Source organism: Anabrus simplex, chromosome 12 (assembly GCF_040414725.1).
Source record: "Anabrus simplex isolate iqAnaSimp1 chromosome 12, ASM4041472v1, whole genome shotgun sequence".
Classification (NCBI taxonomy): Eukaryota; Metazoa; Arthropoda; class Insecta; order Orthoptera; family Tettigoniidae; genus Anabrus; species Anabrus simplex.
In genome coordinates this window covers 42014672-42031602 of record NC_090276.1, presented here as the reverse complement: position 1 = coordinate 42031602, position 16931 = coordinate 42014672, and the positions used below count along the sequence as shown (strand labels likewise).

The 16931-nt window shown below is 40.2% G+C and overlaps 1 protein-coding gene across 1 annotated transcript in view; it reads left to right on the top strand.

The window, feature by feature from the left end:
* Pnn (desmosome associated protein-like protein pinnin) overlaps positions 1-16931 on the top strand; it is a 105098-nt gene that overhangs the window by 15657 nt on the left and 72510 nt on the right. Inside the window, exon 4 of the mRNA XM_067156112.2 lies at positions 925-988. Within this exon, the coding sequence (XP_067012213.2) occupies positions 925-988 (64 nt within the window). The remainder of the gene's footprint in view (positions 1-924; positions 989-16931) is intronic.

Below are 16931 nucleotides of genomic sequence, written 5' to 3'. Positions count from 1 at the left end.
TGGATATGCAGCCATGAGTAGTGAAATATTTTGGTCGAAAGCCATAGCAAAAGAAAATGAGTTAAAAATTATGGAGTGTAAGACTAGCTGTGGATGGCTCACTCAAGTTTTTGAACAAAATAATTTGTTTCCAATGGAAAATTAGCATTGTTCAATGTCTCTTGTCAGTTATGAAGAAATTATTATGTATTTCCCACAAATTTATCACACTTTGTGCCAGAGAAATTCGTATTTACTCTCACAAATTGCCAATGCAGACTGATGTGTTTAAAAACAAATACAATTCAGAAAAAACCTTTGTTTCAAAATTTTGGTTGCAGGGATAATTCATCTCTATAAGGATAATTTAATATTTAAAACATTCACTGTAACTGCAAACACACTACAGTATAATTTCCAGCATCGTGGTTCTGCCACTACTGTGCTGCCATTGGGTACTTACATGAAATTCTTTGGCACCAATTTCAAGCAAGCAAGTTTGATGTTTCAAGTGACTATCAGTATGATCGTAGCCATAGGACCTCCAGTTTTACGTGGAATCCAAACTGCAGGAATGTTAATTTTCATTTCAAAAATCCCAGATACATTATTATTATTATGAATGCTTTACCATTGGTCTACAGCAGGCCATGACAAATGTTTTAAAATCTAGGAGCCAGGTAATTTTTCTAATACTCGTAGTGTTAACACTGGCATCTAGCCTTCTGAAAAATAAAACACAGTAGTAATAGCTATGGTCATATCAAGTCATATGAAGTTACAAGATTTTCCATTGTAAATTAATAGAAAAAGAACCATACCTTCATTTATCTGCATCCTTTCAATGGTGGTCTAGCCTGTTAAGGCTTGTAAAGTTAATAGCTTGTTGTAGGAAGATTCTGCTTTATTCCTCCTCGTGTAATTAGTCCTTGGTTTGATCTTCAGGTTGTCGGGTCCACCACGGTCGAAGAGAGCGGAGAGCCCTGAAGAGGAGGAGCTCCCCAACAAGGTAAGACAATTGCGTCATGTCTTGAAATTATATATTTGTTTCTTAATCACTTACATTATGTAAGTATAAGTCATTTGAAAAACAAATTCCTAGTTGGAGAAAAACACTAGCTTGAAGTTGGCTGTACTTAGAGGCCATATTGAGGCACCGATACTACTGTGAAACAAGATGAAGAATGTCTCTGTCCACCATTATTGAACTGTAGCCTCCATATTATTATCTGCTACGAAGTATTGGCCTCTCGGCACGTTCATACTCCCTAAATATATAAACTTAACTCTGGAACATGTTAAGACTCTACGAGGGATAGTCCTTAACTGTTATGTATCTTAGATGGCATTGGCAGTATGCAGTCAGGTATTGTTGTAGAGCAAAATGGCACACTTCAAGAATAGTCCAGGATGATTTGACTTTATCAACTTCTGTAACTTTGTCAGCTTCTGACATAGCATTTGTCAGCTGCTCTCTTATCCAGGAATTACAACAGGAGTGAATTAAATTTGGTTCCATATTTAGATTGATGCTTTCATGGTTCATAAATGTAGACACGATAATAAGCTGTTTGGCCTTTGCCGTGTCAGAAAACGAGGTGAAACTCTTTACTTTTTGTAGAGAACTTTGCTCTGCATCTTCAGAAGAAAATCTCATATGTTCATGTGCAAAACTTCTCTAATAATGATGGTTTCAGTTTAAGAATGCTTTACCATTGGTCTACAGCAGGCCATGACAAAGGTTTTTAAATCTAGGAGCCAGGTAATTTTTCTAATACCCGTAATGTTAACACTGGCATCTAGTCTTCTGAAAAATAAAACACAGTAGTAATAGCAGTAAGTATTGTGATTTTATAGTTTTATACACTACTAGCAAATGTATCCATGCTTCACTACGGTATTTTACATTGTATGTGGATATCGAAATAAATTACTGTACATGCAGTGAATAAGATTTTTTTAAAAAATTGTATTTCTCTTAGCGTTATCCGAGAAACAGCATGGGGAGGTCCGCATACGTTGTGTCCAGTGTAAAGTGTGAATTGCAGGGTTGTGATGATAACAGCAGGCTCACTCGCCTACTGCCATTCACTGTGGAGTTGGGAACTTTACATTATAATGACAGGCCCCATTGTCTAATGCAGGGTCACAGTCGATTTGGAAAGTTTTCGTTACAATCACAGGTCCCCTTTCCTACTTCCAGACAAATTACAGTTGAAAAGTTTTTATTATAATGGCCGGCAACTTCCCTACTGCCATTCAAAATTGAGTTGTGCTGTTATCATTATAATGACAGGCCCCTTTTCCTAATGCCAGCCAACTTACTGCCAGTCTCACAGAGTTGGTGAGTTTCCATAATAGCAGGCCACTACGCCTAATGCCAGTCACATTTTAGATGGGTACATTTGTTCATGATGATGGGCACCCTTGCCCAGAACCAAACACAATCGGTAGGGGATTTTTGAACAAAATTGCACGCGCCCTTGCCTTCTGCAAGTGAAATCGAGAAGGCAATTATTCTTTAGAATGGTGGACCTTCCTTACTAATGCCACTTACACAGGAGTTGGAAAAGGACTCCATGCCTACTACCATTCAAAGTCAATGTGGGAGTCAGTTTACTGATTACAATAGCAGACACGCCCTTTCTTGATCGCTACAAATTGACATCAATAAATATCGACGTACAAAAGTATATGCATGTTTAAAATATTGAAGACCTTTATTTACAGATTAACTGCTGCTAAACGATACGTCATATCGACAAACGGATTGTACCATAAGACGCCTTATTTAGCGAACTAAATGGCTGGTCCTATGATATTTTCTCAATCTCATCTATTCATGGATCAGATTGAGTGATATTTGGGCAAGATTGTCTCGCAGTGCATTACTTTTTGGATAATTATGTTAGAGCTACAAACATAGCATTTGGCGCACATATGGCTACTGTGTGGGCCAATGATCGTGTAGAATTTGATTATTCTATCTTTCCTATAAGTGATTCAAAGTATGAATTATGCGTGTAAAAAGTGCAAAATTTACTTACAGTTGAGAAATATTGACAAATCTAACATATAAGGGATATAGATACAACAAAAAGTCATAGGACCAAAGTTATAGATCACTCCAATTTGAACTGAGATTGTGCCATCTATTGCAAAAATTCAGAACAACTTACATTTTCCAGTCCACGCGTCTAGGCGCAGTTGCACTGTCATTTGTTTTTATCTTGTCGATCGTGCGGTGGACAGAGCTGCTAACTGCTCATATAAAGAACTAGTCCTAGTGCTGCAGCGCTACTTTTGAATTTACGAATCTCGTGACAAAGCCATTGGTCTGGATTGGTTAGGCCATTGGTCTGGATCAAGCAAAGGGGGTCTGGGGGTATAAGCCCCCAGACTAGAACCCGCGAAGCGGCCCTAGGCCTCTAGTATTCCGTGTGACACCTCCATTTGTCTGGATTAGTTAGGGTAGGTTAGTGAAAAAGCCATTGGTCTGGATCGTGCAAAGGGGGTTTGGGGGCGTAAGCCCCCAGGTTAGAAGCGGCCCTAGGCCTCTAGTATCTCACGTGACACCTCCATTGGTCTGGACTGGTTAGGGTAGGTTAGTGACAAAGCCATTGGTCTGGATAGGTTAGGCCATAGGTTGATAACTTGTATTTGGTTATAAAAGCAAAATTACTTCTGGGGGATGGTGGGTGGGTTCTTAACTCAAAGATATGCGTTTCATTGTTGTTTCCGTATTGAACTGTGATCACAGAGATGAGTTATTCATAATTCAGTAATTCAGTACTAATTACGTGTTGTATAGATGTTATTCCACAACATTTATTCAACATGGGACCGGTTTTGACATTTAAATGTCATCATCAGCCATAAAACAAATCACAAACAAATGAGCAAGGACACATTAATTAAAACTGGTGTAGTGACACATTGAAATACAGTAGAACCTCGATAATTCGAAATCGGTTTATTCAAAATTCCGCCTAATTCGAAGAATTCCCGGAAACGTGAGATACAGTTTTGCACATTATTTAAATTGTTTAATTCAAAATACGGATAATTCGTAATTCGATGTACAATGTTGGCCCCATTACCGAAATTCAGACTTTTAATTCGAAACTGCCTTTCAATTTGAAAACAATAGTATGTTACAGAGTAATTTCAACTTGAAATTTATCCGCATCATAATAGAATGCGTGTTCTAGAATGTGGAGGGGTACCATAGCTTTCTGCATTTACACTCACTTCGGTGGGTCTACTGTACGCTTCATGATTACTAAGTTGAATGAAATCAGAATTCTTTTGTATTCAACCTTTTAGGGAATGCCATAATATCACACAACAGGCAGTGTGCGAAAAAACAAAATCTGCGAACACTGGCGATACCGACACAGTTGACGAAAAAACGTATATAATAAATTTGTAGGCACCGAACAATATTGTCATTATAATCTATTATAATCTATTATCTAATTATCTAATTATCTTTATACTGCAATATTGTCATTGCCAATGAATCTGCATTGCTTTATTTTAATGCGAGCCCAAGCGGTCTTATGGTTTTAAAGGAGAAAGTGCCAGCCAGGGAATTGTTCAAGAGTGGGGGATGGGGATTGTTGTAACCAAGGTTGAAGTTTACAAAACACAACTTTTATTGCTTCACTTTATAATATTTACACAAATAACTGAAATTTATTTTGAAGCAAAAAGGAATATTGAATCTTGAGAAAAGTCTGTCTTTATACAATATGTACAGGTTTGCAGTCTTTATATACACTTCTATCTTGAAAAGATAGTCTTCGTGAATTGACACGTTGATAGTCGAGAACTATCTGGCACACTAACATAAATGTTCATGAGAGTCCTTGTTTGTTGAAGTGCCTGAATTCCTAAAAAGCAAGTTCAATTGATTGAAGAAATTCCACCTAGCGAAACTAAGGGAGCTTGCATAAGTTAGGGAATGAAAATGGCTTGTAAAAGAATTACGGAACATAGGCAGCGGAAACAGGAAAGGGAGCGGTGACCAGAGGTGAAACCTCGTACTGCCAGAAATTCAGTCCACCTGGTCGAAGCACATTTTCAAGAGGAGTAGCCTCCGTGCTCGACGTAGGGTGTATTCTGGAGCTGGACACCGGGGCAAGTGGGCAAGTGAGCAGGCCGGGAGCTCCTATTTATAGTACACTCGATGGTCAGGCACGCGCACTGAGGGCTGCGCGTCGAAGCTAGCAGAATGATACACAGGCGCGCGTGCAGCTGGCTGGCGGAGCGAGAAGGGAGCGCCGGACATACAACACCCTCCCCTCCTAAATGCGCCGGTACGGCGTGAAACGGCGGCGGCGCTGGCGGCGACTGCGATGCTGGGGCGGAGCTGCTGATATCTCTGTTGTATTGTCCGGAGCTGGAACTGGGCGGAGTGGCGCTGTCTCGTCCTGAAAGGAACCCATTGTTATTAAATGATCTAAAGCGCGTTCAGCAATAGATTTATCTGGTTTAGCAATAGCATCAATGGCTGGACAGGGGCGGTAGCGCAGACGTATCTGATCTTGATGGCGGCAGATACGTTTCTCCGTAGTCTGTATCTCGTAGAGACGATGACCCAAAGATCTGCAGATGACTCCAGGTATCCAGAGTGGGTTGGATTTGAATGTCCTGGTGTAGACCTTGTCGTTGAGGGAGAACTTCGTTGGTGAGGTCTTATGCTGGGCCGGAAGAGGCTGTAACAGAGAAAGTAAAGTTCTGTGAGGTCGTCCATGGAGCTTCTGTGCAGGAGTGATATTATCAGCGCCGGGTAGAGTTCTGTAGTTGTTTAAGAGTTGGAGCAAGGCTTGGTCTTTAGTTAAGCCTGAAGAGACAGCTTTCTTCATACTTCTTTTAAATGTTTGTACGAAGCGTTCAGCTTCACCATTAGATTGAGGGTGAAAAGGTGGTGCTAGGATATGACGAATGCCATTATGTGTACAAAAGTTCTGAAAAGCAGTAGCTGTAAATTGAGGTCCGTTGTCCGAAATGAGTACTTGCGGTAAACCTTCTGTAGTAAAGATTTTCTGGAGAGCACGAATGGTAGCTTCGGTTGTAGTAGTCGAATGCATATCCACGACATATGGAAAGTTTGACAGTGAATCGATGACTATTAACCACATGGAATTGAGGAAAGGACCTGCGAAATCAATGTGAACTCGTTCCCATGGAGTAGTAGCAGGAGGCCATGAAGCAAGATCAGAAGACGGGGCGTTCTGATTCGTTTGACATTGCTCACAATGACGTATTAGCTTTTCGATGGCGGCATCAATACCTGGCCAGTAGCAGTGTTGACGGGCGAGTTGCTTTGTTCTGGATATACCCCAATGGCTTTGGTGTAATAATTCGAGAACTTGTTTCTGTAGGCTAAGTGGGATAACCACTCGGAAGATGGTGCCTGCTTCTAGTAGTACAACTCCGGCACGAGTCGTGAGACGATGCTGCATACGATGATAAGGTGCCATGTGGGCAGGAAGTGTGCTCTGAAGAGGCCAACCGTTGCGGATGTAAGTACGTACAGTAGCAAGTGTACTGTCCTTATCCGTAGCTTTAGCTATGCAGGTAGCATCAATAGGAAAACTGGATACAGTATCTTCAAGTTCTATGTCCAACTGAAGACATTCAGATTCTTGAGAATCGAAGGCAGTATCAGGACCAACGGGTAAGCGGGAGAGGGCATCAGCATTACAATGCTGGGATGTGGCTCGATATACAATCTGATAGGAATAATCAGAAAGGAACATGGACCATCTTTGAAGCTTTCTGAGGGAATTCTCTGGGATCTTATTACCAGGATGGAATAAGTGTACGAGAGGCTCATGATCGGTAATGATCAGGAAATGGTTGCCATAAAGATATTCATGGAAACGGCGAATACCAAAGATGATGGCTAAAGCTTCTTTCTCTATCTGTGAGTATCGACGTTGATGGTCATTAAGTGTTTTCGAAGCGAAGGCGATGGGGCGTTCTTGTCCATGACGATCCTTCTGGGAGAGAACGGCACCGACACCGTAGTCTGAAGCGTCAGTAGCTAGCGTGATGATCTTGTCGGGCTGAAAATGAGTGAGTTGTATAGCTTGAATTAAGGCGTTGTTGATTGTTTTCCATGCCTGTTGGCATTGCGGAGTCCACTGAAACTTAACACCTTTTTTACGTAGAGCGTTTAATGGAGCTGCCACTGTAGCGAAGCGTGGAATGAACTTATTATAATAGTTCGCTTTGCCTATGAAGGACTGAAGCTGCTTGAGGTTCTGAGGTGCTGGCATGTTTACTATCGCGGAGACATTCTGCATACTAGGACGAATTCCATTCTTATCAAGTATATGTCCGAGGTAGTGAACTTGAGGCTGAAAGAAGGTACATTTAGCGAGATTCGCTCGTAGGCCATTGTCTTTCAATTTCTGGAGAAGAAGGCGGAGATTGGTTAGATGTTCCTGATGATCTTTTCCAGTAACAATAATATCATCCAGATAGTTAGCACAACCGGGAATTGAGGCGGTGAGTTGAGCCAAATAGCGCTGAAAAATAGCCGCTGAGGATGAGACACCGAATGGGAGCCGCTGGAGCTGGAGCAGTCCGAGAGGAGTGTTAAGTGTGAGAAATTTCTTAGATTCTTCGTCTAAAATTAGCTGGAGATATGCTTCTTTAAGATCAACTCGAGAGAAGAATTGTCCACCAGAGAGACGACGGAATAAGTCTTCTGGACGTGGAATAGGAAAGATATCGGTTTCGAGTTGTGCGTTGACTGTAGATCGAAAATCACCACAAAGTCGAACATTACCATCAGGTTTCTTGATTACCACGAGTGGAGTAGCCCATTGACTAGAAGTAACTGGTACGACAATTCCAGTTTGTATCCATCTTTCTAATTCTTTCGTGACCTGGTCTTGAAGTGCTAGGGGTACTGGACGTGCTTTGAGGAAGCGAGGCTTAGCTCCGGATTTCAGCTGTATGTGAGCTGTATAGTCTTTTGCTGTTCCGAGCTGAGAGTCGAAGACTTCAGGAAACTGCGCTAGGAGAGCGGTAACGTCAGAAGTAGGATGCAATGTAGATACGACGTTAATGTTGTCATGTATCTGGAAACCAAATAAGTTAAATAGATCCATGCCCATAATGTTTGATGCAGTGTAGTTGTTAACTACGAGAAGAGGAATGGCCTTCTGAATTCCTTTATAACTAGCCTGAAGCTTAATTTGACCTTTGATGTCAATTTTCTTCTTGTTAAATGTCACGAGCTGGATGTCAGCTGGAGAGCATGAAGGTGAACCCAAGTCGTGGTAGGTAGTCAGGTTAATAATAGAGACAGGTGATCCAGTGTCTAATTGAAAATCGACAGATCGATCAGAGAATGAGAGAGGAATGATGATTTTGTGAGAATCCTTTGTGGGAAGAATAAGATTGATCTGATCAACTTCCATGTCTTGGCGGGGCTGTATATGTTTCCGGCGCGCTGCAGTAGTCTTAGCAGGGCGGAGCGAACTTTGACAGACAGTCTGAATGTGTCCAAGTTTATTACATCGTTGACAAGTAGCTTTGAAAAAACGACAGTCACGACGTTCATGATGCTTGAAACAACCTCGGCAGGAAGGCAGGAGTTTCGAGGTGCTTTTAGAATTGGGCTTCCGTGTAGCATTACGAGAGGGAACCTGGCGAGAATGCTTGGTGGGGAGCGTCTTATCCGTACGGTTCACTGTAGCAGAGGACTTGCGGGCCTGAGGCGAGACTTGTGCAACTTCGTGTGGAGAAGCTATGGCTGCGGCAGTCTTGGTAGTAAGCTCATAAACCGTAGCAATACGCTGGACGTCTTCTAATGAAGGGTTACTCTGCTTGACAGCGTCAAAACGTATTTTGTCTTCAGGAGTATGTAAAATTATCATGTCCCGAATGAGAGAATCAGTGTAGGATGAACCACAACCGTCCTTGGAGCAGATGAACTGGCAGGGTTTAGCAAGACCACGCAATTCAGTTATCCATTCAGTATGTGTCTGATGGGGTTGCTTTCTGCTCTGAAAAAATTTATAGCGAGCAGCCACTATGTGAGGAGCTTTGGCATAGTGTTCCGTGAGACGGGCTAAGAGCTGCGTGAAGGGTACCTCAGATAAGTGTTCTTCTGGACTTAATTTACGTAGTAATTCACACGTAGCATTGCCAACCGAACTAAGAAATAGTGCGCGGCGGCGTAGATCGTCTGTGACAGAATGGCAGATGAAATGCTGTTGTAAGCGGGCTAAATAAACTGACCATTCTTCCTTAGCCGGATCAAAAGCAGAGAACGGAGGAATAGCTGATGGCTGTGTAGAGACAGAAATAGCTTGAATAGCCTGAATTAATGCTGCCTGTTGTTGTTGCATAAATTGTTGTTGTTGCTGCTGTAAGGCTTGGAAGACCGTAGCGAGTTGTTCCGCAGTAGCCATTGCGAGATGCGGGCAAGAAATAGTAAGGTAAGCTGTGTGTCAGAACTGGTTGGAGTGTCGTTGTGGTTTAGCACGTCGCCGTAGAGTTGACAACTGGGCCCGTTGAATTGTAGTGTTGGTTTCGTGTGTACCTCGTCGCTATAGAGTTGGCAACTGGGGCCGAAGAATTGTAGTTTGGTGCTTTTTTTACCTCGTCGCCATAGAGTTGGCGACTGGGACCGATGAATTGTAGTTCGTTGCGTTTTTACCTCGTCGCCATAGAGTTGTGTTGTAACCAAGGTTGAAGTTTACAAAACACAACTTTTATTGCTTCACTTTATAATATTTACACAAATAACTGAAATTTATTTTGAAGCAAAAAGGAATATTGAATCTTGAGAAAAGTCTGTCTTTATACAATATGTACAGGTTTGCAGTCTTTATATACACTTCTATCTTGAAAAGATAGTCTTCGTGAATTGACACGTTGATAGTCGAGAACTATCTGGCACACTAACATAAATGTTCATGAGAGTCCTTGTTTGTTGAAGTGCCTGAATTCCTAAAAAGCAAGTTCAATTGATTGAAGAAATTCCACCTAGCGAAACTAAGGGAGCTTGCATAAGTTAGGGAATGAAAATGGCTTGTAAAAGAATTACGGAACATAGGCAGCGGAAACAGGAAAGGGAGCGGTGACCAGAGGTGAAACCTCGTACTGCCAGAAATTCAGTCCACCTGGTCGAAGCACATTTTCAAGAGGAGTAGCCTCCGTGCTCGACGTAGGGTGTATTCTGGAGCTGGACACCGGGGCAAGTGGGCAAGTGAGCAGGCCGGGAGCTCCTATTTATAGTACACTCGATGGTCAGGCACGCGCACTGAGGGCTGCGCGTCGAAGCTAGCAGAATGATACACAGGCGCGCGTGCAGCTGGCTGGCGGAGCGAGAAGGGAGTGCCGGATATACAACAGGGATCATTGTAGTGCGTTGCAATGCACATGGAAGCGAGAAACTTTATCCCCTCGTCATAGGAAAGTTCGATAAGCCACAATGTTTTAAGGGTGTCGGGCACTTTCTATGCCAGTACAAAGCATCTAAAAATGCAAACAGTACAGAAATCCAAAAATTAATTCATTTGCACAGGGAAACCAGCATAATTTATCCTCGTCTTTGAATTGTATGATTTTTTTCTTTTGTTGCACGAGGTTATGTTTGTCAGTGATTAATCCAAGTGCATTATTTGAACATTGTAAATGCACCTTGTTGGATACATGTCAGAAATACTGTATTTTTTATTTTTATTATTATTATTATTTTTTCCCATGGCATTTGAAAGGTTTAAACCGTGAATCGAGGTGATTGCATGTATTAATGAGTCTTAGAATACTTAGTGAAGCGGCAAGTGTTTAAATCTCTGAAATACAAGAGAAGTGCCATGGCGGGAAATCGTACAAGGATAGTCATAGGAAAGTTTGATTTTAAGGCATCGGGTACTTTCTGTGTAAATACAAGGCATCTGAAATGCATACAGTATAGTAATCCAATGAATAAAGCACTTGCACATGGGAGCCAGCATAGATTTCTCCTCGTCTTTGAATCGTGTTTTTTTTCTCTTTCTTTCTTTCGTTGCGTGAGGTTATGTTTGCCAGTGAGATATCCCAGTGCATTATTTGAATACTGTAAATGCACCTTCTTGGATACATTATGGAAATAGTTATTTTTTCATGGCATTTGAAAGGTATAAACTGTGAATCAAGGTTAACTGCTTGCAGTAACAGGCCTCAGAATATTTTGTAACGCAGCAAGGGTTGGTACTTCTGAATTGCGAATTGGCAGTTATTTCAAAATCACATAATTCGAAGTCCGATTTTTGAGTTCCAAGATTTCGAATTAATGCGGTTTTACTGTATGTACATTAAAAGTATTTACGTGTCCATTCACTCCATGTGTCAAACAAACCGTCAAAACACAAGAGCAACGGCATAATAACACTGGCGCAGTGACACATAGAAGTATGTACATAGCCTCTCACTATTCAAAGATTAAAAGAAGGTTCCTTTATATGTTGTCAAAGCACAAAAGTCTTTATACGCCCATTCACATCCCGTGTTAATTAAACAAAAATATTCAGATCCGGCGTAGTGACACACTGAGATATTTATATGGTCCTCTCACCAATCTAAGTTAATAGAAAGCTCAGACACACTTCCAAAGTTAATGTCATTAAAATGTCCAAATAAGTTATGTGTCAAAACGTCAAGAACTTATTGGAATAGCTTGGTATACAATTTTTACCTGTTAAAATTTACACTGATGTATATGAAATTATAAGAAATAGTCAGTGGTAATAGCTTTTTCGCCAACTGTCTGCATCACCAGTGTTTGTGGATTCTGCTTCTCTGCACACAGCCTGCTACGTAATATTGTGGTGTTTCTTTAAACGCTGAATACAAAAGAGGTAGATGTATGGCTTTTCAGGCGTTTGCTCTATTAACCAGCGTTTCGTCTTAGGTCTGACACTAGACTCTTCAGAGTGGGATGTGTCAGACCCTACCCACTGACGCTGGAGTGTATGCAGGTGAGCTTATCAGAAGCCTATTTAAGAGGCACAGTCTGATAACTGCATACAGGAGATAAAACTCCACAATGGAATTAATGCCCACCTAGCAATTCCTAATGGAAATTCTAAGTTCCCATGGAGGGAATTAGATATTTTTCCACCAATAGAGCATATCAAATCAAAAGAATTACGATTTCACTCAAACTTAGCAAATATGAAGCAGCTTATAGACACAACGAAGTACGGAAAGCTACCCCTGCATGTTCCGCAAGACGTGTTCTATCAAGACGCGGATAAATTTTGAATTTAAATTACTCTGTAAAATACAACTTTTAAAAATGTAAAGGCAGTTTTGAATTAAAAGTCTGAATTTTGGTAATGGGACCTATACTCCGTACGGCTCTACTTCTAAATTGACGTTTTAGCAGATTTTGGCTCTGTCTGGTGGTTATGCGCTGAAGCATAGACATCCAACCAATCCCAAGCTGCCATTCATATCGATTTATATTGGCAGAGCACGATCTCGAAACTTAGTTGCCAGCTCTAATATTTACATTCGCCACGTGGTTAACCTATCTCACTCAGCATGTTTGGTATTCGGTACGGTTCGCGATCTTTTGCATTTTCCTTCAATATTTAGTGTGTTTTTCATATTGTTGGAGGGTTCCAGTGACTCTGAGATCAGTAGAGTGTTCCCTTTGTAGGCCTTAACCTCCTTTCTGTGCCAGCCATTAGCCGTTAGTGATGTGTTATTTCCTCATTCTCTTTTATTGTTAATAATATATTCTCTTTTAGTGCCAGATATTGTTAGAAAGTTTAGTTCTTGTGAATTTGTTTTCAATCCATATTCATTCGTTTTTCTAAGTACTGTATTACAATTTAAAAGGGCTGTTTACCGCGGTCATATTGCATCAGCTGTTCTCGCAGGCATAGCGCGCTGGCAACAGAGGGAAGGCGATGCTCATTTATTTTGCGAAACTTCAATTTAGAAGTAAGGCTGTGCGGTATACAAATTTATGAAACCAGCCAGTTGTTGCATACTTGTACCATAGAACCTCGATAATTTGAAATCGGTTAATTCAAAATCCCACCTAATTCGAAGAAGCTCTCGTTCCCGGAAACATGAGATACAGTTTTGTATGTTATTTCAATTGTTTAATTCGAAATACGGTTAATCCGTAATTCGAAGTACATTGTCGGCCCCATTACCGAAATTCAGACTTTTAATTCGAAACTGCCTTTACATTTTAAAACAATACTATGTTACAGAGTAATTTCAACTCGAAATTTATCCGCTCCGCATCATAATAGAATGCGCGTTCCGGAACGTGGAGGGGTAGCTTTCCGCACTTACACTCACTTCGGTGGGTCTACAGTGCGCTTCATGATTGCTAAGTTGAATAAAATCGGAATTCTTTTGTATTCAACCTTTTAAGGAACTCCGTAATATCACACAACAGGCATTTTGCGGGAAAACAGAATCCGCGAACACTGGGTCATATAATAAATTCGTAGGCACCGAACAATATTGTCATTACCGGTGAAACTGCATTGCTTTATTTTAATGCGAGCCCAAACGGTCTTATGGTTTTAAAGGAGAAATTGCCAGCCAGGAAATCGTACATGTTTGAGGGATGGGGGTCATAGTAGTGCGTTGCAATGCACATGGAAGCGAAAAACTTTATCCCCTGGTCATAGGAAAGTTCGATAAGCCACAATGTTTTAAGAGCGTCGGGCACTTTCCATGCCAGTACAAAGCATCTACAATAAAAATGCAAACAGTACAGAAATCCAAAAAATAATGCATTTGCACAGGGAAACCGGCATAATTTAACCTCATCTTTGAATTGTGCGATTTTTTTTTCTTTCGTTGCGTGAGGTTATGTTTGTCAGTGATTTATCCAAGTGCATTATTTGAACATTGTAAATGCACCTTGTTGGATACATTTCGGAAATAGTTTTTTCCATGGCAGTTGAAAGGTTTAAACTGTGAATCGAGGTGATTGCATGTATTAATGGGTCTTAGAATACTTTGCGACGTGGCAAGTGTTTACATTTCTGAAGTAGGAGAGAAGTGCCATGGCGGGAAATCGTACAAGGATAGAGTCATAGGAAAGTTCGATTTTAAGGGCATCGGGTACTTTCTGTGTAAATAGAAGGCATCTGAAATGCATACAGTATAGTAATCCAATTAATAAAGCACTTGCACATGGGAGCCAGCAGATTTCTCCTCGTCTTAGAATCGTGCTTTTTTTTTTTTTCTTTCTTTCGTTGTGTGAGGTTATGTTTACCAGTGAGATATCCCAGTGCATTATTTGAATACTGTAAATGCACCTTCTTGGATACATTTTGGAAATAGTTCTTTTTTCATGGCATTTGAAAGGTATAAACTGTGAATCAAGGTTAACTGCATGCAGTAACGTGCCTTAGAATATTTTGTAACGCGGCAAGGGTTGGTACTTCTGAATTGCGAATTGGCGGTTAATTCGACATCACGTAATTCGAAGTCCAATTTTTGAGTCCCAACGACTTCGAATTAACGAGGTTTTACTGTATTTTGATACTGTTGTAAGAAACTTGTAAATGTAAATAACAAAGTGGATATTGTCGCAAACAACACCAAATTGTACAGTTCCTTTATATATATTATTCTGACATGTTAAAGCTTGAACATTATTTATATACCTGTCTAAAAAAATATGATACAGGGAACAACCCATAATTTATTTACAAGACATCCTTATTGTGCCTTCTGTACCCATGCACATGCCTAGGAGCTCGTATGCTGTCAACATATGGAAATAAATTCCATGAGAGTATGTTGAATAATACTGTAAATTTAATAGCAAAGGAGATTATGTTTTGATAATGAAGGAGCATCGCAGGATATTTGTTTCATTTATATGATTAATATATTTGAGTTATTTCTGTGTTGGTAATACTTTCTTTAGGAGGGGTTTTCTATATACCGAAACATTTGTAATTAACATGAATTTTTCTTCTATTGCTTATATAATGCAGTCTTGATTATTTATTATTGATTATTGATTTGTTATTTAAAATTGTAATAACATTAATATCAAAGCAGAAATCCTCCATACGTACCAAGATCCCTGCCGTTACCTAATCTTCCTCTCTTGTTCAACAGAGTTAGACAATTCATATGGAGTGTCAAGGGATTGTAAATTATTACATGGTAGTTCAGCGACATCAAATCGATGTTAAATAAATAAAGGGGGAGATTATTCCCATCTCGAAAAAGAAGGTACCAAAGAAAGAATTTTAAGCATTATGGCGACCTGGCGCCTGGGATTTGTCGTGCCCTGGTGTATAGTAAGTGGTATCCTCGTTCATCACTAAATGGCTCGCCTCCCAAGTGGGAGATGGTATCATCTTAGATCCAATTAAGAGGTTTCTAGCTCCATTGTATGTGCGTGTGGCAGACTAAACGGCAAGTTTATCAGACGAATCGGGGTTGAATGTGGTAGAAGAAATAAATAAAATGAAAAAAATTAAATGCAGTGAAAGACAGGCAGGATAGAAGAATAGAGTAGATATGAAGATGAAAGAAAAGTGTGTAGCAGAAAACATGTGAAAAATGAGTGAGTGTGAGGGGGGAGGGGGGGGTAGAGATGAAGGGTGTAATACGAAGTTGAAGACACAGGATTGAAAATTAATAAGAATTAATTTTTTTATTTTGATTTCTTTCTTGATTGAGAGATATACAGAACGCTCACCTCGTATTCTAGAGAACTGATTATTTCATTCATGGTAGTTTCACAGGTCCCGAGTCTGTCAGTTGAGAGTTTCCACCTGTTCAGTACTTTATTTGCCCTGCATTTACACAGGACTAACACATTATATTACATTTAGGACATGTTTCGTTTTATATATAAGATATCTTCAGCTAATAATTCATTTAAAAAGTGACATTAGATTCTATAAATAACACTCTTTAAAAAAGTCATTTAAAAACATTTAAATCGCTGGTATTTGCTTATTTGTAATGGTTTGCAGTGTCTCTTCTTCTTCTTATTATTATTATTTAAAAACTTGGTATGGTTGTCGCAGCTTTTAAAATGGTGTGTTATGATCTATATATAAGCTTAAAAACCTCTGAATGTGTGTGCTACTGTTACTTATTTAGTTATCTTAACGGGCATTGTAGTTAGCTGGGGAAACTCCTCTCTATCACAGTTGACATTTTGGTGCTTTTGCAAAAATTACCTAAATGCAGGGCAAATAAAGGTATTGAATAGGTGGAAACTCACTGTCAATTTAATTTGACTGGAGGTCAGTATGGATTCAGCCATGAAGTTTATAAACCCTGAGTCAGTTTCCCTCTTTTGATGCACTTGCAGACTCTAAATTGCATACAGATGTCCCTCAAAAATGATTTGTTAGATGCAAATAAAGTAATCGTTATCAATTTGCATACCTGCCAACCCTTCTGATTTACCCGGAAACTTTCCGGATTTTAACTTTTCCTTCTTCCTATTTTTGACCAGTATAACCTCCAGTATGGTCAATATTCTTCCACTAGATAAAGGATAAATTCTTATGTGCTTGTGTAATTTAGCAGCCTCATTTTCAAGCATATTTATTTGCTGCTTTAATTTGCGAGTGTATTGTCCGCCACCTGCGTGTATCATGTTTTCCACTCACCACAGCAGCGCATGTGCTTTAGACTACAGCTGGGATGGCAATTGTCCGGCAACTGAGAGAGGCTAGCGTGCTCTAGCGACTCAGTTAATCGGGACGAAAGAATGAGTTTGTTACTGTGTGGTTTGCTCGTTTCTGTGCGTAGGTTCATTGGAATTCTAGGCTACCTGTTTTTTCTTGTGTTTCTGTGCCTTCCCCCTTGTCAAAGTCATATGTTTATAATGTATGAGACATACTAAATTGTTTTGTATGTGGTAGTTTCGCGTATTTTAGTGCATCATTTTAATGAGTTGAATGCATTTCAGGGAGTTGTGTCGG